The sequence below is a fragment of the Streptopelia decaocto genome (genome assembly GCF_964273445.1).
Source record: "Streptopelia decaocto genome assembly, chromosome: 13".
NCBI lineage: Eukaryota > Metazoa > Chordata > Aves > Columbiformes > Columbidae > Streptopelia > Streptopelia decaocto.
The window spans coordinates 12,875,042-12,900,240 of record NC_138668.1 but is presented as its reverse complement, the minus strand read 5'-3'; the positions used below and the strand labels follow the sequence as shown (position 1 = coordinate 12,900,240).

At 44.2% G+C, this 25,199-nt stretch overlaps 1 protein-coding gene across 1 annotated transcript in view; it reads right to left on the bottom strand.

Moving 5' to 3' along the window:
* Nucleotides 1-19,012: 19,012 nt before the first annotated feature.
* Nucleotides 19,013-25,199, bottom strand: part of GSG1L (GSG1 like) — a gene marked incomplete at both ends in the record, with an annotated part of 42,286 nt that continues 36,099 nt past the window's right edge. The window contains 2 exons of the mRNA XM_082064696.1: nucleotides 19,013-19,262; nucleotides 23,899-24,010. Coding sequence (XP_081920822.1) covers nucleotides 19,013-19,262; nucleotides 23,899-24,010 — 362 coding nt within the window. The remainder of the gene's footprint in view (nucleotides 19,263-23,898; nucleotides 24,011-25,199) is intronic.

Here is a 25,199-nt window from a genome sequence, read left to right as displayed (position 1 = left end):
CTACTGAGCTCCAGCACAGTGAATATTAATAGGTTGCTTATTTAACACAATCAGTCAGTACAAATCACAGATCGCCTGAGACTGGAAAAAGTATTCATGTCCTCGCCCTTCTGACTAGACATCTGCTCCTAGAGGGGACACAGGGGAAGGCAGCCTGTGCGGTGGCTCTTTGGTCCTCAGGTTACATGTGGGGATGAATACATAACAGTCAGTGTGTGTCGCTCAAATAAGTGCAATGCTAATGAATCTGTGGAGCTGGGTATGACTGGAGAATAGCAAGTGTAATTCCTACAGTTAAGAAAGGAGACAAAAAATAATTTGGTCCAGTAGCAGGTCTTCAGACTTGAAAGTACGTGTTCAAGGAAGATAATAGACTTGTATAGTTTAACGGAGAATAGAAGGAATGCAACATGGATTTATGGAATAATTTTTCACTATGTGTCTGATTGCTTTCTCCGTCTCTATACAAGTGAAGGTGATGACATTTCTGAGAGAAGGCTTATTTAGGCTAAGGAGCAATGCAGGCACGGTGCAAATCAGTATGAATTGTCCAAGAAGAACAATGGCTGAATCTTTTTAACTGTCAGAATAATGGGACTGTGTAATTCCCTTTCTGTCTGAACACTGGGCAGCAAAACCTAAAGTCTTAAGACAGAGCAAAAAAATTGCTTTCTGGCCCGTGTATTTAACATACTGCTGTCTTACTGTTGTTTTGCTGACTCAAGTGTTCTTACCCTCCAAGAAGAAGGGCACTTTGTGCGGTAGCAGGTGTTCAGCCCTCACCCTCCTATTGTGTTAGGAGGCGGTGAATAGAAAAAATAGACTGGACACAGAAGAGCTCTGGGAAGACAGTTGTGTTTCTGTCCCCAGCAGAGCCAGCAAGGACAGGTAGGGCTTGTAAAAGGAGGAAAGGACTTGGCAATGCACAGGAATGTGAACAACAGGATGTGCTCAGGAAAATAAGTGGATTTTTCTCCCTGTAGAAAAATCCAGGAAGATGCCTCCAGTACTGGAGATGGTTACAAAGGTGCAGATAATGTAGTAACTGAAGAACAAACCATCTTCACAGAGGCAGAGCTACCTTCAAGGTAGAAGCGCAGCAGAAGCAAGGGATGAAGCAATGAGGCTGTGAAGGACAAAGGTAGTGGGTATGCCTTGTTGCTTTTTTTGTAGGTTCCCTGCAGCTGATCACTTGGGCTGCTGTGGCAGATACCTAATAATAACGTATGGATGGTCTGGCAAGACTGGCCAGCTCTGCTTGGATGCAAATAACCTGGAAGCTCCACTGGAATAGCTAAAAGCCATAACTATCAGGGTAGAAAACCTAATGCACATCTCTAAAATGGGCAGAAATTATTTATACCACAACTGATCCAGAAGAAGGAGGACACTGAAACCTGAAAGGGACCCAGAACTGACAGTATCTGACAGAACTGACCTTGATGATGCAAGGCTAATAAAAATAATTCATAGACCTGTGCTGGCCCTTATTAGTAGTAGGCATCAGGAGGACAAGGCTAATAGAGAATCTGAGCATATTGTCCAGCCTCATGAACATGAGAAGCTACAAAACGTGTACTTATAGGAACAGCTGAACTAAGATTTCACAGACAGAGAGGGCAGGCGATACAACATACAAAGACGGATATTGGGAATACCTGCACAGCGTTTTCCTCAATTCTGTGTCCACTGGAGATTATGGAAAGCTCTGAAGAGAGACCTCTGAGAGAGTTGGGGGTCTGCTCTGTCACAGAAAAGCAAGTCCAAAGCAATGCCTACATGAGTCCTGTGAGAGGGCCCAGCCTGTTCCCACCCATCTGAACCAGAGGGATGCATTTTCCTACAGAAAAAGAGCCATGTAAGCAGAAAATAACTGCTTGCTGGGAGGTGGTGCTTGTGTGAGAAACAAATATCCCCTCCGCAGTGCATGGAGCCTTCCAGATGATTTGTCGTAACCCGCCGTGATGCTCACCGGAGTGTGTGATTTGCTCTGAGGGGACACTGCATCTCCAGCGGCCCCATCCATCCTGCGCTCACCTCTGTGCCCACCTGCGCAGGGAGCTGGCTGAGGGGATGTGTCCCTTTCCCGGTCCCTTGCTTTGGTGCTGTGACTGCCCCGGGGCCCTGCACTGTGCACAACCCTCTGTGTTGCTGTAGCTACCTGGTAATTTCCCAGATGTGGCTGTAGATCTTGGCTGGAGTGTGGTACAGAGGCTACATGGGCAAACTGCTGTGCCTGTGTCTGCATGTCAGCTTGGAAGTAAAATAAACTGCTAATAATAAGTAACTTTAAAAAAAAAAAAAAAAAGTATTTGCAAGCCCAGCAGAGAACAGTATAGATACATCACACTGAAAAATGGGTAGGATCTCTCACACAGATGTCAGAATATCCTTATGCAGAAGAGCCCGGAAGGTACAGAACATGTCCTTGGAAGGTACTGCCCCCTCCCATCCTCCGGAGATGTCTGGAGCTGTGGTGACATGAAGAATGATCTGCTTTTATTTTATTTTTTTTAATTGCTCCTTTTCTCTTCTTCCGTGTTGTTTTTGGAATAATCTTCAGAAGTGGATTATATCCCAGCAGAGGGAAAGGTAGGCTGAACTCACAGGTTACCTTTTGCGCAGTGGCCTGGCAGGCAGCAGCAGCAGAGAGCAGTGTGGACATGTTCTGGTTTTGATGTATTTGTCACATTGGGACCAGGGGAGTGACTGTTTCCAAGAAGTGTCAATTACTTTCTGAAAGGGGGTGGGGGAACCAGTAGGGCAGGGAAGTGTATCTTCCATTGGTACTGAGCAAAATGGCACGAGGACATCACTCCTCCCCTCCACCCTCACCAGATCTCAAAAATATGGGCTACAGGACCAGCTGCATGAGCAGAACCTCATGGACAAACTGTTGTTCATCCATTGCACTTTGCTGGATTCCAGATGGGGAGGAAGGAGCTCCAGGGCCACTTTCCTCTGTGTCCTGCATGACCAGCATCCTCCCTTCCTTGGGGCAGGCTCCGTCGCAGCCATCACCTTGAGGGGCATTTGCAAGGGGCCAGTCTCTCAGCACCGTTGTCAAGGGAAGGTAAAGCACAGTTGTTAACACAGGAGCTGTTCTGTCAGCTCGGTTAGCACAGGTGGGTTGATGACTTAGGGACACATTGCACACTCTTATGCCCTGGTCCCCAGTTACCTGGAATGGAGACCTGCTCAGGTGCAGCTGCTGACCTCTCTGCCCTGGTTTTCTTCTCATGTAGCCCAAGATGCAGACAGGCAGGGAGGGGAAGGTGGTAAGGTGATTTGGTGCATACCCAGGTCTCATCCCAGTGTGTACTCAAGTTATGATTGTTGTTTGATTTGATGCGCGAAGCATTTTTAGACAAAAAAAAAAAAAAGATCAGGCACAATTTTCTAACAAGTAATGTCATTTAATGAATGATATACTCTAGAAAATAGAAACTACCCAGATGCTGGTTGGTTGGTCTGTTTGGGGCTGGGGGAAGGCCCTTGCTTGGACACACAATGCCTTCTCTGGATTCTTTTGTCAGCATTTGTAGCTGCTGGTAACAAGGAAACATCCATATAATGAAAGAGACACTAAGGGGGCACTTTTTTTTCTAAAATGTGGGAAGTATGCAGAATGCCTTCCCACCCTGTCTCATTGGGCAAGTGGCATGAGGGGCTCAGAGCTCACCAATATCTTTACAGATGATTCATACCTAAAAGGGATAGACTCAACCAACGGTACCTACCACAGTTCAGTCCTCTACAATCATTGAAGACTTCTCACTTTGCAGAACAACTTGTGGGCTCCGGTGTTATTGCACTTCTTTCTGGGTGCTTTTCTGCACGTGTTGCGTCTCTTCCCTCAGGGTCTGGCTGCTAATTCCAGGGAATATGCTTTTCAGAATGTCACAGTACACTGTGTACAGCTCTGGGTCTATTTTGGGCTTGGGCAGAGATCGGGAGTTGCAGGCCTGTTCAGTGACTGAGTGCTGCAGCAAGTAGACATCGCTGAAGAGTGCGGTTAGGATCATGTGTGCAGCCTTGTAAGGGTCATCTTCAAACTGCACCATCGCCTTGAGCTCCGTCAGGGTGTAGCCGTTGTAACGCTTGCTGTCTTCGGCCAGGGGCTGCACAGTCTCACCAATGTGTCTCACTTTCCACTTCAGACATTTCAGTTCTTCTTTTACATCCTCTATTTCTTTCTCCACAGCCTGGAATTCCTTCGCGGTTACAAATCTCCTGCCAAGGAAAGAAGCGGCAGACACAGTGTGGAGTTCAGAGGCTCAGAGGAGAGAGATCAGCCCAGCTTGCCTGGGGTCGAACCACAGAGCCTGAAGTTTGGAAAGGGAGATACTGGCCATGTCACTGAATTACCATCCCCAGCTCTTATCTCTCAGGCTTCATAGTAACAGCAGAGTGTCTCTCTGCTAGTACAGGGAGAAATGTGCTTTTGCACTTGGAAGGAAATGAGGCACCTTGAAACTGTGCCATGTTGGAGAAGCTGAGGTTGACAACCTGGCCCGGGGATGGTCCAGTAATCAGGCCTGGAGAGTTAAATGAACGTATGGAAAAGATGGTATTTCGCTTCTTAGATCACAGGGTTTAGTGACACCATAGGATAGTTACTGGAAAAAAAACCACGGGGAACATTTAAATCATAAAAGATTTTTTTTTTTTTAATGAGGGGCTCTTAATGACCCTATACCAACTTGAGTCATTTGGAGACTTAAATGTGTATGGTCTGGATACGTACCTTTCATGATCAGGATCTTCCAGATCTGATTCAAAACCCTTTCCTGTATTCTTTAATCCAATTTTAGAATAGCCAGGAGACTGGGAACTATCTTCAGGAGTCATAGTTGCTGGAGGCCTTGTGCTTTTCCTGGTTGGAGTCAGTGTGTGATCTGATGCTGAAGCTTGTACGTTTTGTGCTGTGTGAGGACAAAAGGTATAGAAGGAAGTTGCATTGATCCCTGGACTGACTGGAGAGGAGTCAGAGTATTGCTGTGGATTGGCTGAGCTGGGTGTTAGACTGAGCCTGGGGCTGGCTGGGCAGGATGCTGAAATAGTCCTTGGTCCGAGGGGACTGGAACATGATATTGCTAGGTTTTTATCTCTTTGCTCAAATGGTTGAGGGATTGGTGATTCTCCTGGGGCCAATCTGGTGATGGAGGCAATGTCCAGCAGGGTTTGATCCTGAACCATGGAGATCTGGCTGGTTGGTTCTGATGAAAGTGAAGAGCTGCTTGATGTGTCGCTGGAAGAGCTTGACATAGCGAATGGGGGTGTTTTCTGAGCATTATGGTCACTCCTGTTCCTCTGTGTGCTACTGACATTTAGAGCTGGGTGTTGTGAAGCCCTAGAGAAAGACAAACACACACTTTTTCCTCCGAAGTGGGCTAAAGACTAGTAATACAATTTAAGGCTTAGTTTGGGACAGTTTTAAGTCTGTTTCCCATAACTGCATTTCCAATAGGCTGATCTGCTTCTCCTATCTGTAAAAAACCCTCTGCTTCTCATGACCAAGAGCAAAGTGTTTGAGAATAAGGCACATAAATTCAGGACCAGTTCCTCCCTGGTGCCATTTGTCAGCTTTCAAGGGTGTGATAACCACTGGCACATCAGCATTCTCTTTCCCAAAAGTCACGACAGCTCTGCAAGAACCTAGAGTTTGATACTGGGGAAGGACGGGAAGGGAAGAAAATTGCTGGCACATTGACTGTGACAAATCCTGGGAAGAATGCAAAAAAATAAAATCTGGCTTGTAGTTTGCCACAGCACCTGCCCTGGATCATCCCTGCAGAGTGAAGACCTGCCTTCGCCTCACACCCACACGCTTCAGTCCCCTGGTCGCTCTGCATGGTGACCCAGTGAATTAGGGGTTGAATAAACAGGGGAGATAAAAGCAGAAGGGCAGCTCAGAGTGTCATCATTGTTCCTGTGGTGATGTTACAGGACATTTCTGTTGTACAGCTTGGTGTGCTACAGACTTTCCTTTCCCCCTCTAAGCTGTAGACTGGGTACAGGGCTGATCAGCTATTTTAAGTGGCTGGAAACGCCAACTGCATGGGATACCAAACTACTCCACCTAAATATTATTTCCTGTACTTTTCTCCTGGCTGCTGCTGGGCATGAGGGATCCAAATGCATTTTTTCCTATGGCTAAATTTTACTTAGTTTGGCAAGAGTGGTGGCAAGAGAGGAAGATGTATCCCTGTAGACTGAAATTGTCCTGATGGGTAGTGAATGCAGCTGGAAATGCCTTGACCTTGAAGGGGAACACAAACATACCCACTGTGCAGACCATGATTCAGGATTTCTAACAGCCAAAGGACATGACAAGCTTTTGTAGCAATACCAGTGACAACTGAGTCATCTTGTGCATCTGGTATATTCCTATTCCTCTTGCGGTAAAAGACAGCAGAAAATCCTGGTCTGGATGGGTTATATGAGATCTAGTGCACAAAGTCCCGTTCTGTACTCACTTCTCCACTTCTCTGCACATTTCTCAGTGCTGGATGCAATTAAATGCCAAATTCTTAAGGTCCTAAAGAGCATGCCTCCCACCCATTGGCTTCAATAGGGTTAATTAAGGCTTTTGCTAGATCACAGCATAATTATCAGGTTCAAATCAAAGGTAGAGTTCTTAATTGGAAAAACACACAGTGACAGAACTACTGCATGAAAACAGCCAAGAAAGAAGAATAAAATGAGTTATATAAAAGGCAGGAGAGAAAACAGGAACGCACATGTCAGAGGCAGCACGCTTCCCCAGTAGTGCCTTGCTTTCGTAAACTGGCTGAACAGGGGTGGAAGGCAAGAATTGCGAATTAGATGTAAGAATAAGCTTTTTCACCCTCAGGGTGTTCAAATACTGGGAAAGAGGTGAAGCGAGGTATTGGGATTTCCATCCTTGGGGGTATTCAGGACTCCACTGGACAAGGAACTAAACAGCTTGATCCAGCCTGGTCTAACAGAAATGCTGTGAGCAAGGGACTGGACTAGAGCCAGAGGCCTTGTCCACCATGTGTTATTCTGTGATTCAGTGATTCTGCCTAGCTATGAAATTAACTTTTCCTCCCCCCCAGTGTCCCTTTCTCCTTCCACTTTTGTCCCCTCTAAGTCCCATCTCACCATCCTGCTCTTCTACGGGAGGCTCTGGGCTCTTTCCTTCCATACTGACTTTATAGTCCCTGTTGCAGGACTGGCCCTCAGAAATAAAAAGGTTTTTAAAGGAAAACCAGTGTTACTTGCAGCCCTCTGGCTCAGACAGATTGCTACCCCTTCTTTTCATAAGTCAGAGTCAGTAGCTCAGGCCTGTGGAAGCGTGGGCTGTGGGGTGAGGGTAGCCTGAAGCTGAGCATCTTTTTGTGTTGCCTTCATAAATCGAGTCACAGTTTCTCAGTCTCTCCAGAAAGCAAGGAATGATGGCTTGTGGCATGTTGTATCATGCTGTGGAGGTGTTCAGAAAGTCAGAATTTGGCACAGGTGAAGCTGATCGTTCATTTCTCACCAGAAAAACTCAGACACTTGGTAAATTGTGAGGACCTGGAGCCAGTGGAGAAGTGCAGCTGGAGCTGTGGCTGGTTCAGGGGCTGCCCTGGGACAGAGAGAGTGGACAAGGGGGATCTTCTGGCACAAAGAACATAAAATTACTGGGTATTTAAATCAGAGCTAAATCTCAGGCATTCCTTAATGATCACTACAGAATCCCACATTCAGAAAATGGTTTTTGCTGTAGCAAAGTTAGGAAATGTATTCTGACAAGAGCAAACTCCATTTTAAGGCAATTAAAATAAAAATGCATGTTTTTATCTTTTTTTTTTTTTTGTTAAAAATATATGTATTTGTCCTCAAATACCTTACAGTGTAAAACTACCTGAACATTAAGTGAGCTACAATCCATACCTATCATACATTCTGGGGGGGGGAAATATAATATGCACAGTAACTGAAAAGCTATTTGGTTGCATATACAATCTGAAATACTTCATTTCACATCTTTAGCTGTGTTGGACAAGGTTGGCTTTTTTATAGTGTTTTGGTGTTGTGTTTGTTGTTTGGTTTTGTTTGGTTGGGTTTGTTTTGTTTTGTTTTTAATAAATCCAGGATTAGCTGTAGGAGATGGAACATTTATTGGAAGATCAATTTAAAAGAGTGACAGAAAACACATTTCACAACTAATCTCACCGAAATTTATATAAGAAACATTTCCAATTCACCCGTTCACTGGAGGAAACAAAAAAGTACTGTAAACTGTCGCTTTGTTTTGCTTTCCTTTTCCACCCTTTAGTTTTCACTGGCTGCAGTGCTAAACATAGGAGTGAATTTAGTTTTATCATCATACTTATCTCAGAAGCAGGGCAGCTGGTTGCTTAAGAAGCAATGCAAAGCTTGTTAAAGCAAAATGTCAGTCTGGATTTTAGCCGAGGTAAATGAGGACAGAACTGAGACCTGTAACTTTGGAGTTTTCTAGTGGGCACAGGTTTGCCTAAAGACAGGAATGACATTCCCATTGCTTTCAGTATAGCAAGGCTGGATCTTAGATCTGTAACCATGGTGCTTTATCAGAAGGGATTTTTTTTTCCACCAGTTTTTATGTAGTGAATCACTGTGAACTGAATAAATTACAGAAGAATTGCAAGACCTGGAGTTGAAATCAGTGCTGACATGAAATAGGAAGGTGATTGCAGCTGTCAGGTACCTCCACAAGGAGAAACCTTGACTCAACTTTGAGCGACACTTCAAATGCGTCAAGCCCTTGTTGTCTGCTTCTTCCAGCCCCGTGCTGCTCAGCATATCAAGCATGTTCCCCGTTGTCAGAGTGACCTTGTCTGCCGTCTGTGCCTTGCCCTTTCCAGCTGAGCTTGTGCAGCAGAATTTTTGTAGCACTGAATTTGGAGACATTTGAAAGTTGCCTGCAAATCCAGCACCACTTTCCTTCAGTGGCACTTGCAACCAAGAAAAAAACAGTGGATATATTTTATTTTTTTAATGAATAATTTCCACCATATTTTAAGTCTAGAGTTCTTCTGATGATTTTGTTTGAACAGAAAAAAATGACAATGTGCTTTGCAGCAAAGCACTGAAGGGCTGGTTGCATAAATCTTACTGTAGACAGTCAGGGGTGGGAAGATGGTAGAAGAGCTGTGGGATGGACCCAGGTGAAATGCCTACGGGGTGGTGATAAGAAAAGTCTTTTTTCAAGACTCCTTCTTTGTCAAGTGACACCCCTAAAATGCCCACATTGCCAAAACTTAGACTTTTTTTTTCTTTTTTAATGCTGAATTTTGAATAGTCTTTCAGTTTTCTATGAGAAAAGTTGGTATCCTGGAGCCTGGGTTTATTTGCCTCAAATGACAACCAAAGCTTTTTAGCGGTTTCCTGCTCAGATCTTGGCTCTTCTGAGCTACCAGTTTCCACTTTGGCTTTGCCACCATACCTGTCCCTTCTTGTCCTTTGTGACATTTCTCGCACCTTTCTCTTACCTCTTGTTCTACATTTAGCATCTGTACCCCTCCCATCTGCCCTGTGAGTCCCAGGGACATTGGCCTATGCAGCAGACTCATCATATTTGTGCCTAGTGGTGGGAGAAGACTGGAGCAGAGGACATGGCATGGACATACAGATGTCTGAAATCAGGTACAATTTCTGTTGGGAGCCCAGTAACAGTGAGTATTTTTTCCTAATAAATAACTGTGCAAAAACAACAAAAAATCCTGATGTGAAACTTCTCCTTGTATTATATTTGTGGAGCGACTGTGCACGACTGGTGGATTGAAATGTCCCAGCCCTGCACATGTGAAAGAAAAAGCTCAGACCTCCAAGGTCACAAATGGCAGCAAATAGACTATTGAGACTGTTTAAGGCTTTGCAATGGAAACACTAAGTTTGATATGAACAAAACATGGCTGGGGATATTTTATGTATAGGGGCCAGCACATTATGTTTGCACAGGAAGGCAGCTCGGTGAGAGCAGAGGATGCCAGTTTATGGCTAGACCTCCCTGATGCTGTTCTTAGCCCAGCTCAGGCAAGTTTAAACCCCGTTAAAGGAAAATTATCATTTAGTGATGGATAATAAATGGTTAAATATAGAATTATTGAGACTGAATATTGAATTACCCTGATCAAGACACCTCTGGAATCAAGCTTCTGATGAAATTTATAATTTAAGGCCACATCCTAAAACAGATAGCTTAGTCTCAGCAACAGAGAAATCTGTGATCCTGCTCTGGTCCTGGCCTGGTATAAGGCCCTTTGTGCTACCTACACTCTCACAGTGCTCCTGGGCTGCTGCCAACCTTTAATATTCTCTTTTGTAAAAACACCTGGCCAGCTGGTGTTTGTGTTCTGTGATTGCTCAGCCTTGTTATTTTATTTAAAGTTTTTACTGTTTCACTCTACAACAGCAGTCCCAAAAAATCCTTGCCTCTCAACAAGGACCAGATACCCTGTTGTCTCTGTGGAAGGACAGAAAAAAGCATGATGTCTGAGGATGGGTGAATATTCCTCATATGTTGTTTGATTCAAATTAGAAAAGCCTCAGAACATTTCTTACTGAGAGCAGCTGACAAGTCCTCCAGAGAATGAAATGCCAGTTGAAGTGAGCAGCAGGAATAACTTCTAGTGATATGTCCTTGTGTCCTACTGGTAGAGGACCACCTCTGTGTGAAGAGCTCAAAATGACCTGCTGGCGTTTACTCTGCCAGTGCAATGCAGGTGGTGAGCTGACCAAGCAATGGGGAGGACTTGGTCTGTTTTAGGTGTTCTGCCCTCTTCTATCATACGAGCAGGCCCCTGGATGGCCAAAGGGCCAGTGTAACCTCTGTGGTTGCTCTGACTTTAGCAAAGCTCTTCTCCTGTTGTTCTCTTGCCATTAACAGTTCTCTGCTGGCCACAAGCCCATTGCATGCGTGGCGTGACAAAGAGAATGGGGGTGTATGAAGCTAGAAACAACATTAAGGAGAATCCTCTGATCAGGTACAGGGTTGTTATGGTTTGATGGGGAGTGTTCCAGGAAGGAGACATTCATCTGAAGGTTGTGAGGCTTTGTGCCATCCTGAGCAGCAGTAGCTGTTGTTTTTTCCTCTCTAATAAGCATGCATAATGAAGATTCTGAAGCTTAAGTTGGATTAATAAGTAAACTGTGAACTGAGAGCAGAACTTCACTCATGTTACTTTATTAATATTGATCTGATTGCATTACAGTAGATAACTGATGTGAAGATGAAACTGATGTAATATTGAAGAATGGCCACTGCTCTTTAACCCAATACCGGACTTCTTGTTTGCAGTTTGCTTTTACAGCGCTGTCAGCACACCTATGGAGGTAAGCTATGTGTCCTTTAAATTAAAGTACTGGGGCAGGGCTGGGCATAGGACCAATAGAGCCTTGTTTCTATTCCTTGGAATGCCTAATGTCAGGAATTGTTATTTGTTCTTTGAAACAAAGACCTTTGGACAGTTTTCATAATGAAATAAGCATGTTTGAGCGCCAGCCAGTATCTTGGCAGGCAGGGAATTTTCTTGGGAAATATGACCCAGATCAATTTTGTACTAACAGGCATTTTCAGGCATGTGAAAATGAAAGATGTGGATCTGCCTGTGGAAAGGTCCATAACTGACATGACATTTTCAAGGAGCAGGAGTTACCAAGTGAGCTGATGACAAACCAAGCTGGAGAGCAGTGCTAGTGCAATCATGCCTGTGGGGAGACCACCTGCAGTGACATGGGACTGGAGAGCTGGTCCAGCAGGTCTGATGAAGGATCAAGACCCTCAGTTATTAGGGTTACGGACACCAAGCTTCCATGAATATGTGGCTGAGATGTGCATCTCAGCAAGACAGAGGCAGCAAAATGCTGTGAGGTTTCCAAATTTTAATAGCGCAGAGTCAGCAAGTCATTTTCCCAAGTCTCCCTCCTGCTGAATGAAGAATCACTTGCTTTCTTTGCAAGGAACTAAATGCATGAAACTGCACACATCTTTCCTGGAGAGTAAAGGAAAAGTATATTATTGAGAGCAGGGCAGGAGCCATGCTCCAATATTGCTCCATACATTGAACCACTGATTCCCATAGCTTAAAGTAAGAATTTTTGCAAATGCTTAATAAAAGCATAGGAATTTTTTGAGTAAGTACAAGAAACTACATTAATTATACTAATGTTATTGTCTACCAAAGCTGCTTTCAATCATTTTTATATTCAATAGCATGCATCATCATGAATTCATGATAAATATAGATGAAAAAAGGTAGTGATAATGAAAGTTATACAGGTGTAAATTAGAGCATATTTTTAAACTACTATGAAGTCACAGCTTCTTGAGATAACATAAAATTATAGGATATGTGCACATTCTAAATTGAATCCTGGAGAATTTTGTACTGTTCATACGCTAGTTGATTACCCTTTGGGCAACGCTGTCTGGGAACGTTACAAACCTCTGCTTCCACAGCTTCCTACTCCAAACCTTATTCTTAACCCCAAGGACGCAGTGTGGGGACGGTACAAGCCATTGTGTATCGGACATATTCGAGCCATGGTCACTTACTATTTGGGGAGCAGCTATGGAGGCACTGTAACCTCAGGTCCCCAGCCTCAGCCCTCTCCTCCTCAGTCCTGGAAAAGAGAATATAGAAGTAGCACCTTTAACAGAAACAAAAGCTGCTCCCAAATGGAAGGGTCAAAATCAACAAGAGTACAACATACCTGGGCTCCTCCATCTATAGCCAGCCAGGCCCATTATGGAGATCGTAATGGTCTCGGGAAGGACTCGGTTCCACTGGCTCTGCCCCTCGTGGGGGAAAGCTCATGTAAAGAGGCCATAGGGAACAGAAATGAGGGGCTCAGGGCTGTGTCTCTCTCACTCTTTCACTCTTCAGGATGAATCTAAGCATCGGGGACTAACAGCTTTGTACAGTGTGTTGGAAGTGGGTATGTTGCTAGTGCTGAACCTTTTATGTGCCAGTCCGTGTAACTTTCCAGAAGGAACAGCTCTGCAGATAAACCTTCCTGTGTTGCAGAATAAAGTACAGAATAAATCCAGGGCAGAACATTACACTCATCCTTGTGTGCTAATGAAAGGTGAATAGTCAGACTGGAAATTCTTATTGATGTCTATATGAAAAGATACTGACTCTGTAAATGGGAGGTATTGTAGGTCAACAGTTCAAAACCTGTTTGGATATCTAGGTGACCAAGGAGGAAATCAGAGCAAAAGGTTGGCATGTCTTTGGAAAGCATTGATATGATCTGCACAACATCTTATATGGGTACAGTGAAGTTAAAGAAAGAAAGTTGTGATTAAGATACAATAGAGAAATGTACAAAAAAATGAAAAAATAGCATATGCAAATGATTATTTGAAAAGTTAGGATTCTCATAGTGCTGGGAATAGTCCTGATTTATTATCTCTGCAACAGCTTTGGTTCTGCCGTCTGTTTCAAACTGCTCCTAGCACTTCAAAGCTACATTTTCTATCCCTGCAGAGACATTTCATCTGCACTGGTATCAATGGCAATTTGAACTCAGTTCATTCTAGAATTTCACCAGCAGCATCTGCCTGATGTTGGGCTGGTTTTGCAGATCGGAGTGAGGGCTCAGTCAGCAAGAAAAATGTTGTTAAATCAGCTGCAGTACCACAATGAGTGTTGATGGACAGCTGCAAGTTGGGAAATACTGTGCTATGGATGAGTGAACTGTGTAAGGCTGAATCTTCCAGATTTACTTGCTAAGCTTGTATGCTGGTGTGTACAAACAGTGCCAAATAAGTGAGATTTGCTTCACAGGGAGCAAAAGGCTGGATAACAAACTGAAGACAGGGCTATACTGGGCTCTACAGCCCCCTCTCCTGCTGGTGCCAGGATGGGGTGACCTCCATACCCCCTGCCTGCAGTGGCCTCAGTTCCAATGGGGCTCAATGCCCCGGGCTCACATAGCCTGGCCAGTCACGGATGCATTTCCAAAACTGCTGCTCTTTCTGCTGATTTCAACACTAAAAGAGGGCAGTAGCTAATTCAAGTTTTCTCATACCACTTCAATAACTTTTTATTCTTTGCTCAAGGCAGTGACTAGCTCTCCATGAAGAGCTCACCTGAATTTGATTTCCACCCTTTCAAGCCCCCTATCCTTGACTCTAAGCTTCAACTCCCGCATAGTCTCATCTCAAGCCTCTACACCCCCTTTCTCCAGATCTTCCTCCCCATAGCTACAACCCTCCTTGTTCCTGCAGCTGTGACTGTTGCTCCAGGGTCTGCACCTGCCCCACTAACAGCTTCTGCCTGACCCCCAGCATACTGAAGAAAGAAAGGCTTTCATTCCTCATCTGAAAACAAAGCCCACCAGAATTCTGGGAGCAAGGAAAAGTGGCAGGGAGTGGCTGAAAGGGGATTGTTTTGATACAGAAAAAGGGAAGGCAAGAAACTGGGGACAAACCTGGGAAAGACATTCAATGTGAATAACCTAGCTGCACCGTCCCTTGCCTGAATGGATGTGATGACAGTGTTGCTGTAGCCAGTTGGTCTAAATGAGCACAGTTCTTGTGAATGTGTCCTAATTATAATACAGCCATATGGGAAAAGCTGCTAAAACTGCTGTATCTACTACTGATTTCCATCTTGCCTTCCTCTCACTGCCTTTTTAGAATCCCCAAACTAGGCGGTTGCACATTTGTTCGATGTTACACAAAAAAAGCTGAAGATTTGACAGTGGATGCACTGAAGTTAGTGCTGCACTAGAAGAGTTGCGCCGGTCCCCTGCTTGTGGGCCTTATTTTCTCATGGGCTTATAGGTACGTTTGTGCAGGGTGTGGAGGAACATATGGGATGTCATGGCATGACCCCTCTGCAGAGCAGCTTTGTGCCAGCAGGCAGTGGCAAAGGGACAGTAGTCCTGGAACCATGGTCTGTGTGCTGCATGGCATTGCAGAAACCAAACAGCCAGGTCGTGAAAGAGGAGAAGATCCTGGTACATTGACATTCCTTCAGTTGACTGTCAGATGGAGCACATCAAACTTCAGACGATAAAGAATCCCCATCCCCTTGACTAATCTGGAAGGATCCTCAGGGCAAAGGAAGCAGAAAGGCATGTGGGGGGATCCCTTCTCTGCTACCTGGGGTGAAGGTAGGAAATGGACCATGCTCATGATCATGTGGGGCTAGAGTAATCACATGAAACAGAGCAGAAAGAGAAACTGAGAGCAAAGAGAAACGTCTGTTATGAACTGACACCTAATAAAGTAAAAGACTGAAAAAAGGGAGCAAAAGTTACAGACAAATATTAGGTTAAAAGGAAAACCAGAGAAAAAGGGAGAACAAACAATAATAAGACAAAGACTGAAAGCAGACATATTGCAGATCATTCTACTGATAATTTTAGAGAACACTTACTTCATGAATAATACCTCCAAGTCTGTATCATTTACTTGTTCAGCTTAGAGCTACTCTGAGCGGTATCACATCTTTCAAATCTTAAGGGCTATAATGTGTTTTGATTTTATGCTGTGAGCTACAGAGTTTATTTTGTCTGGAATCTTCAAAGTATCCCAGGCCTGGGGGGGAAATGATTGCTGAATATAAAATCATGAATCTTCGATTTTTCAGCAGCTGTTTACATGTTTTCGCAGTGACAGAACCAGTAAGATGCGTAGCTGCTGAGAGCCGAAGTCTGTGTCTCTGCTCTTGCAGGCAGTTAGAGAATTTGTCTGTCTGCGTGTAAGCCGTCTCTGCAACTTGGTTGTGCTTACGTGTGGACTTAGGGCTGGATAAGTACACATGCTGCTCAAGGGACAGCCAAGCCAGGCTGTGGACCAGCATTTGGGGTCTACACATACACTCATGTGATTTTAAGGGTCTGTCCTATGTTCTTCACAGCTGAGGCAGTTCTTAGGGTGTGGAGACTGAAGTGAACAAGCAGCAGATGTGGATCATGCGAGGCTGAGCTGCTGGGAATGGGATGGGGTGAGCTCAAGGGGATGGAGGGGGACAGGACAACAAGCCAGGCGTTGATGCGGCTCATCCTCTGCATGACCCTCTCGCACCGGGTGGTGAACATGATGAATGGATTGGGAGGTCTCAAGGGAACATTTCAGCTCTTTCATCTAATACACCTCTAGTAAATCTTCTGGTGTTAAATGCAGTTATATGTGATTAAAGTTAAATGAAATACAGTGATATTATGTTTGACAAAGTACTTGCGAGATTGGTGGTATTTTACTGCCAGTATTTTTCATAAAGCAAATTTATTCTCTGGGAATGGGGGCCTGTAGAAATATATTCTACCAAAAGTTTTATCAGACAAAATGGGGCTAATGCTTTTCTTCTCTGACTCCCAGAAGATAAACTGCAGCTGTGGAGAATCATAACAAAGCTTTAAATTTCACTAGAAATATGTTGCTCTTAGAAAGCTGCCTATTGCACCAGGTCCATTCAACACAGAGGTAGATGCATGCGTACAGTGGGTGCTGAGTGTCTACTGAGGTAGAGGAACAAGCAAAGAAGAGGACAGTGGTATGCATAAAGTAACTGGAAGGAAGAAAGGCTGGAGGGTTTTATTTATGAGATATGAAAAGGAACATGGAGGTGTAGAAGTAGGAGGGAATGTGAAATATCCCTGGATATATGCACAGGAAGGAAAGAGAATTTAATTTATTTTCTGTTTGTGCAAAGGAAGATTGGAGCTAGAGGAAGATGTGTGCTTACTGGGACTGCCGGCACCCAAAGCATCTAGCAACACTCTGTTGTTAATTGATGACCCCTGGACGCCCTGCAGTCTCCGAGTATTCCCAGGTCACAGTAATGAAGCTGTCCATGAATATGCTAACTTAATTAAAAAAAAATGCACACAACAACAAAAAGGATGTAATGCTGCACAGCTTTAAATGTCTGGAATGATCCCATGGTAACACCGTCTCTAGGCTTCTTATGTATTCAGATACAACAATTAAAATAAAGTGATATAAAAAAGGAGTCATAATCATGAAGTCTGGGAACACCACGTGCTTGGACTGTGCTTGCCAAGTGTGTGTGGAGGGGCTTGGAGGTTGTGACCAGCAAGCGAATTGTTCACACAAACCCAAAATGAGCAAAAGGAAGCTGGAAGGACAGAACAAAATATACAAGCTCGTCATAAAGCAAGCAGTAGAGAAAAAAGTATTGTCTCTTTATACTGGTCAGGGTGGCTCTGACCAGTATATAGAACATTTACAAGGAACAGGCTGTTCTGTATGCGTTCTGCCTTGTACAGAGCGTGTTTGGAATGATATATATAAAAGAAGAGTTCAAAACCACATTGGTTTGTACTGGTCAAGGTGGGACTTGCTGCTTTCTTGGGCATATGTGTTTTAAATACCCTGTAAGTTGCATAGATAAGATCAAGCCTTCCTCCCAAGAGACCTGGAAAAGACCTGATGCTGCGTTTGGCTTGTTGTCATTCTTTGGGGCCATTCACCTGTTTATCTAATGTGTTGGGGTGAAAGTCTTACAGATTTTCCAACATGAATTTGATTGTAAAGTGCTATGTGGTATTTGTTTACATGTATGTAAAATTGGGGAGGAGGTGATGCTGTGTAATAAGGAATCAAAATCAAACCACGCAATACCCATGTGATATAAAGAGCATTACTGTCCTCTAGGACATTAAAGTTTTTTGCTATTTACTGTTCCAGATAGGGCAGTAGTGGTGCTTTGTCAAGTTTTCTTAGCATTTCCCAGTGTAACTCAACATATTCTTTTGCTTACAACTCTGTCAGTCTCTCATCTGCAATTCTCACTTTAATAATTCAGCTGACTGCTTTCCCTCACTGGCTGTTCATTTCCCCCAGGCACATGCTGACCACTTCCCCTTCACTCTGGCTGGGGCTTTTTTCTCACACATGAGATTTTAAAAAATTCCCTGTCATGTCTAAATGCAAAGTTAGGAAAGTCATGGTCATTTGAATAATTTCTCTCATCCTTCCAGACTGTCTGAAAGGTAGAGTGAAAACTTAGAAGTTGTCAGGGGAGCAACTGTAACAACAAAGACTATTAATTAACGTTGGGTAGCCAAAGCAAAGTAATAAGCATGAAGTTCTCTAGTTCTGAAATACCTGATCCTTTCAAATCTTCTGTCTCCTCAGAGCTTCCCAACCACCCTCTTCCACCACTGAGAAATTGCCACATTGGTCAGAAGGACAAGAATGAATCCTCCTTATGTTTTCTGTTCCCAAAATATCTTGACATTGCTTCCTTTCAGTGAGGATTCTTTCTACTTAGCAGCTCCTCATCCCACGAAGGTGCCCCTATGGAGGGCATCACAGCCCCCTGCTGTATGAGGTCAATATTTGTGTGTTCTTCACATTCTACAATTTTAAGCAAAGCCTTAACCTTCTGTCAGAAGAATGAGCGCAGCAAGTCTCCCAGTGCTGCCACGTGGGCTGAGTACCTGGGGTCAGCAGTGTGGTGGGTGGGCAGCGTGCGATGACAGCCAGAGCGAAGGAGCATCTTTGGCCTTCAGGGCTCAGACAGGACTTAGAGTCCATCTGAGACCCTGGTAGCAGTGTGGGTGGCACTGTGTGGATGTTTCTGACGTGCAGCATGGTGTATATTTGTGTGGAGGAGCTCAGGAGAATGCATTGCATGGAGGAGTCTAGGATGGGTTGTAGGCATGTGACTATGGAAGATGGCAAGTCCCAAGTGGCCGAGTGGTGGCTGGAAAATGTCTCAGTAGCTGTTAGGATTATTGGGAGATGCCTATTACATGGGCTGAGAAAGGATGGCTGTAACATTTGTTATATCCCCACAATTTTACCTTTCCAGAGAGGGAAAATCAGCTTGCATTGGCAGCACAGATTCTTATGAATTCTTATGAATCAGATGCATACTGTAAGGACTTGCCAGTCTTGTGTTTTAATGGGTATATAAGAAAAGGCAGGCACTGGGTCATCACAAAATTTAAGACAAAACAAATCAAGGAGGATCTTTTCTGTTTGTCTTTACCACACATCTTCTCCAAGTATCTCAGAGACTTCACCCACATGTGCTCAAACGGGTGAGAGCCTGGATTTTCTGAGACTAGCAGAGTCCATGAAAACCTCCACTGATGGAGTGACTGACTGCACTGACCTTTCTCTGAAGTACTTGATGGCTTCCTGGTCTAGGAAGTTCTGCTCTTCTCGAAAGCCCTGCTCAAAGATTTTGCGCTTGTGTCTGAACTCAATGACAGTCTTAGTGTAAGAGTTCAAGGTAGTAACGGAGGCCGCCATGCAGCAGGTGAAAGAGCCCCATGCCAGACTGTGGAGAGAGAAACCAGCAGACAGAGCTGGGTTAAGACAGCAGCTCATGTTATATTTCTGACGCCAAGAGACACACATACACAGGATGCGACTAGGCAGGTAAGTCAGCGGTGACAAACCCATTCTCCTCATCTTACCTCAAGTGACCTGTGGCACGAGCTCAGGCACCCAGGCAGGAGGGTGGGCCAGGGGCTGGGCACAGCTTTCATCCCATGGAGAACCGTGTGGCAGAGTGCTAGCGTGAACCCTCTGATGCACTCTGATGAAACACTTGGATGCCTCTTTGTTTCCCTTTGAAACGTTTCAGAGCCTTGCAGACAAGTGCTAACATCTATAGAACAGTATTGAACTCCTGGAAGGAGTAATGCCCCACAGAGCATGTCTTTTGGACCAGTGGAAGTCCTCGAGCATCCACGGGAGACTGGCTCTGCACAACACTACTGCAGAGATTTTTTTATGCCTTCATGAGACTATTGTATTTCCTTCGTTCCTGGTTCATGGACATTTCTAGCATTCCTGGCTTATATCTGGTCTCTGAAAGCCTGACCAGAATAGAAGATGGCACTTGCATTTTGTGGAGAGATCCAATCTGAGGGCAGTGACAGCCAATATTGGTCAGTCAGTGGCAGGACACCTGAAAGTATCGACCAGGAGCAAGGAGAGACAGTGGGAGAAAGTGCAAGAAAAAATGTGGCTGCCAAATGCCAGGTGGGAACAGCAGCAAGTGTTGTCCTGGGTCTGCTGGCAAGGGGGGTTCAGCTGGGAGCTGCTCTGCTCCTGCTTGTGCACTGGGCTTCCCACAGGTGCCTTCTGCCCTCCCCACACATCTCCCCTCCAGCCTTTACCTCACTGTGCAGATGTGGTTGGGGGAAACTCATGGCCCCAAGTAGTTTAGATGCTTTTTGGGCATGAAATGGGGCTACAAAAAAGCAGTGAATTCCTCCTTTTGTCTGCAGAGCTTGTCTGTGTTCAGGCTCCCCTTGCCTTTACATTCAGCCTATCAGCTCCAGCTACATGCAGTTCACAGTGGCTTCCTAACTAACTTGGATTAACTTAATCATCTGTGTCAGCTACACATTTTACCTGCTCCTTGCTTTCACCTTTTCTAAATCCAAATTGAACATTGATATAAATTACGGAGAATGGAAAGAATATAGCCAAAGTGGCATTATCTTATAAACACACATTATCAACAGAGCCCTCAGCGTGAAAGCTTTTCCCATTCTGCAAAAGATCCGCAGACAAGGAAACAGTTTATCATTTCAAATTGAACAAACTTGAAAAAGAACACATATTCATGAACTGAAAAATCTGAGGAAAAAATGGTTCAAGTAAACGGAAATGGCTCATTTCAATGATTTCAAAATTCAGTGCATAACAAGTCCTTTAGGGACTCCCATGGCAATGAAGTGTGTGGAGGCAGCCCTTTCCCAGTCATTTTTGAACCTATTTGGCAAATGCAATCAAATGCAAAGGAACTGTAGTGAGCCCCGGGGTGATGACGTTCCCTTATGTTTCCCACAGTCGGGTGGAGAAGTGGGAAGGAAACTCGTGCTGTGTGTGAGTGTCCAGGCACAGGGAAGCCTGGCAAGCGTCTTCCTCCTACACGGAGTATGTGGAAAAGCTCCAACAGCTCCAAACATTGCCAGCTGGGCTCCTAAACAATATCAAAGAAGAAGCCAGCTGAAACCACATGCTTCACTGTGCCTGGTTGGTGCCTGGGGAATGATATATGGACAAAAAACTCTCTTGAAAGTTTCTGATGATTTCTAATCATTAACTCAGAAATGCTGAAAGGTTCAGAGAAGGAAATACAGAATGAAGACTCTCAATATGACCTCAGGTCTGGCATTTGGTAAATCATAATAGTGAGACAATTATGACTGACACATTTTAGTTTTTATGGACTTTGGTTAAATGTTATTTGTTTTTAAGGGTAAAGGGTGGTTCTCCTACCTGTAAGAGCTACATCCTACCTTAGGTAAAGACCTCTGTAACAGCAATGCCCCTCTGTGCCAGCTGTGCCCCAGATGTTGTGGGACTGTACCTATCGTGCCTTTGGCAGGCTGAGCTCATGGCTGTGCTCTCAAGTTCCTCTGTGGCTCAAACAGCTTAGGTTTTTGTATTTGTTTTCTTTCTAGGGGGGGCTGAGCGTGAACATCCACCAATCCTCAGAGCCACGGAAAGCTCCTTCCTGGAGAATCCCTTGGCCCACCCCTGGCTTGTGCCAGAGAACAGACCAACCTCCAGGCTTTGCCAATGGCTTGGAAATGGGGTAAGATCACAAGCAGCCCTTCCTCATTTTGAGGAGAGGTATTTTTATCATTCCCTTTCAATAGAGGGGAAATAGAGTCACAGTAAAAATACTTTTCCCATTGGCACTTGGGAAACGAATGCCAGTCTAGATCTCCGCTCATGCGCTTTGGCTCTTGGCCATGAGGAGACTGTTCCCTGGTCCCATTCCTCAGCAGTGTTACAATTCTCTGTGCTCTGTTGTCTAGTAGGATGCTGCAGTGGTACTTTTTACAGAGAGTTGTAAATAATGCTGATGTTTACACTACTGGTTCAGGGGTATTTAAAGCTCATGCTTCAGGCCATCATCTGAACCCAGATGGAGCAGAAAGCAATTTCTACATGTGCTGAGTTTCCAAACTCCACCAGTCTGGGTGAGCATTTGTTTTTAACACTTCTTAAAGAAGGTGATCAAGTCTAGGAGATGTCGGGGAGATTGTAGCTCTCTAGTCCGTACAGCAGTGGTGGTTCAATGTTAGCTGGAAGGAAGAAGCCTTGCTTTTGCTGCATTTGACTTTCAGACCTTCCTTTGCCTGGTCTGCTGCCACTCAGTGGCACAGCATGAGGAACCCCCCCTGCTTTTCTCAGGCTGCTGTGAAAATGCTGCTGCTGCTGTTCACAGCTGTCCCAGGGGAGCTGGGACTGAGCTGACATTTGTACCTTGCCCAGCATCCTGCATAGACAAGTGGAAGGTATTAGGGAGGGACAGGTTACCGAACTGGAGAAGCTGCTTTGTGACAGCAGTCGCTCAAGCGGAGCTCAGCTTTAACTAGGGTATGGAGAGAAGATGAGGTCCCACTTCAGGAATATAGGAAGACATGAGGTTGCCCCCATATATTTGCCTGCTTGTGGGAATCTCCAGCATCCTCCACAGCCAGGCTTAACCCAGGGTCAGTCCTGATTTTTAAACCAAAGCTGGCTGTGCCCAGGCTCTGGCTGCCTGGGGAGCGCTGCAGGCAGGGGATGCAACATCTGCCTGGGCCAGCGCTGTGGCCAGGACAGCAGCCAGCACTGGGACCCACTGCAGTGGGGGCACACGGGCTCTGAGCATCACCTCGGAGCATGGGCAGCGGGGAGGGGGACCAGGATGGGCCCTGTGGGACCCACGAGCCTCTGATGCTGGGTCTGAGACATTGGGTTTGTTGTCTTGCACAAGATGAAGGAGAATAATCTAATGAGTGCTTTATGATGCTACACATTTAGCGACATTCTGAATTTTGAGTATTGCAGTAATTATAAAGTGGATTACTGAAGACAAATTAATATACTATATGCATTATTTAAATATACAATTATTATTACAGAATTGTTATAAATATTTATATCCATATTCTAAAAATACTAATGTACTATATTTACAAGTTCATAGTCATATTCAATAAATATTTATTATTGTTACACAAAATAAGCTGTATTTTAAAAATAATGCAATTTATGTTTTGTAAAGTGTTACTAAAATGTTAATAACTCCTCCCATGAAACACAGCATAGTGAGGGGAGAAGGAAAAACTAGTAATGCTCCACAGTACTGTGCATAAGTATTTGTATTTATTTATCGGTCTTAGCAATGGTTGATGGCTCTGCTTTGAGATGGAATTAAAATAATATGCTATATTTAGAAATGAAAATTTTCCCTAGCCATCCAAAGAGGCTGATGCCTCTAGGGGAATGTGAATGTTGTTTGCAGGTATTTCTATTCTCCACAGCCTGCTATTCTTGTTAAGCTTCTCATAAACTTGCAAGCAACATAACACAGTTGACATATCTTGGCCAAACTATTTTTATGTGATTTATAGAAGATAAATGGGAACGGTAACAAAAAACAAAAAAAAAAAAAAAAAAAAAAAAAATTCTCCAGAATGTTTTGCCTGTTTTCCCAAGCCTTCTCCCCATGATCCACAGGGAAGTATCATGGTGCCAGGAGCACTCTGCCCTCCTCTGCCTTTGTGTTGAAAGTCACACTGTCAGGTTCAACTGGGACATTAATTAAAAACCAAGGAAAAAAGAAAAAAAACCTAACAGTCTCTGAAATGCCATGGCAATTACGTACCTAAATTGAACTTTAATGAGAGTGCTCAATCTGTGTTGGTAATTGTGGCTGCTGTTTATTTACAAATGCTCTATACCTGCTGACAGGCACAGCTGCTGCTGCATAGTCACCATCCTCTAACACTCTAACACCTCAACAATTCCATGGCTGTGGCGGGGTTTTGCTCCCAGCTCTTTGGCAGCTGGACATTCACATGCATGTTCCTGCAAATTTGAGATGATACGTACAATCTCCCAACAGATTGATGGAACAACTCAAAAATGAACAGATATTAACTGGCGGTGACACTTACCAGAAGGACCATCCATAGTCCCATGAATGTGGTCGCCAGTCCTCTGGCCCAAGGCTGACTGTCACTTGGAAAACTTGAGTATACATCATGTGTGCCACCATCCCCAAGAGACCTGAGAAGCAGGGATTATAATAGGATTTTTTTGTGCTAATATTTCTTATAATTTTTGAGACAGCTACTGCTGGAAGTGCTTTGAAAGCTCAAAAAAAGTCTTTGTTGTACTTTTATGCCTCCTATTCTACTGTGGAGGAGGGAGCTGCATGGGTAGAGGAAAGATGTCACTGAGAGCTCATTACTTCACATCATGCTGAATTCTCAATTAAGAGAAGAGTTAAAGAAAGAAAATTGTTGAAGAAAATGTTGCACAATTAGCATCACCACCAACCTTGCTGCTGCAAAACAGGGGTGTACCACCCACAAGTTATCTTAGCCCATCACAGACAGGCCTCAGGTAAGAAAATAAGGAGAGAGGCTTCTGTAGGCAATGCAAGATTGAATGTGTTAATGCCAAAGAGCAGTATTTTATCTGAACAGTTGCTAAGACTTATAAATTTGGACTCTTATAAAACAGTTGAAAGTGAGGACACGATAGGAATACTTTTGAAGGTACCATGTTGACGATGTTTTCTTTTGTGGCCGTATTATATTTTGCTGAGATAACTACAACTGGGTGAAGATTAGACAATGTATTAGACGCTTGACTCACTGTGATGCTAAAGAACAGGGTTGCAGTTAGATCACTGAGTTTGCTATTCTACTTAGCTGGCCAGCCTGTATTTTTACATTTAGATATCTCTCTGAGGAAAATTGAAACCCAAACTTTTCGAGAAGTGGTGGCCAGTAGCAGCTCTGATGCTTGAATTTTCTAGCTACAATAATTTGGGATGTGTCTGCTTTAGTACCTAGGCCGTGCAGAACGATGCTCCCAGCTGAGCTCACCCAAAGCAGGGGTTCAGGCAGTTAGATGAACTCTGGGGCAGGATCATCATTTTCCAAATACACCTTGGACTGACAGGTGTCAAAAATCCCTTGTGCTGCAATGACAGTTCAAGGCACTTTGAAATACTGATGTGCTGCCACAGTGCGGTACAGTGAGGTCCCATATATTACACTTGCCTCCTTAACCAAAGTCACCATTTACTGTAATCTCTGACCATCTACTTTTTTCCACAGTTGCCCTTCCTCCATGTGGAAGATCCTGATTTTCCCTCTCCAGACCCAGATTTTGGCTCTTCTTTCCTGCTTATTTTCAGAGTCTAATGCACTTTATTAGTCTCACCAGACATGTGGATGATTCAGGG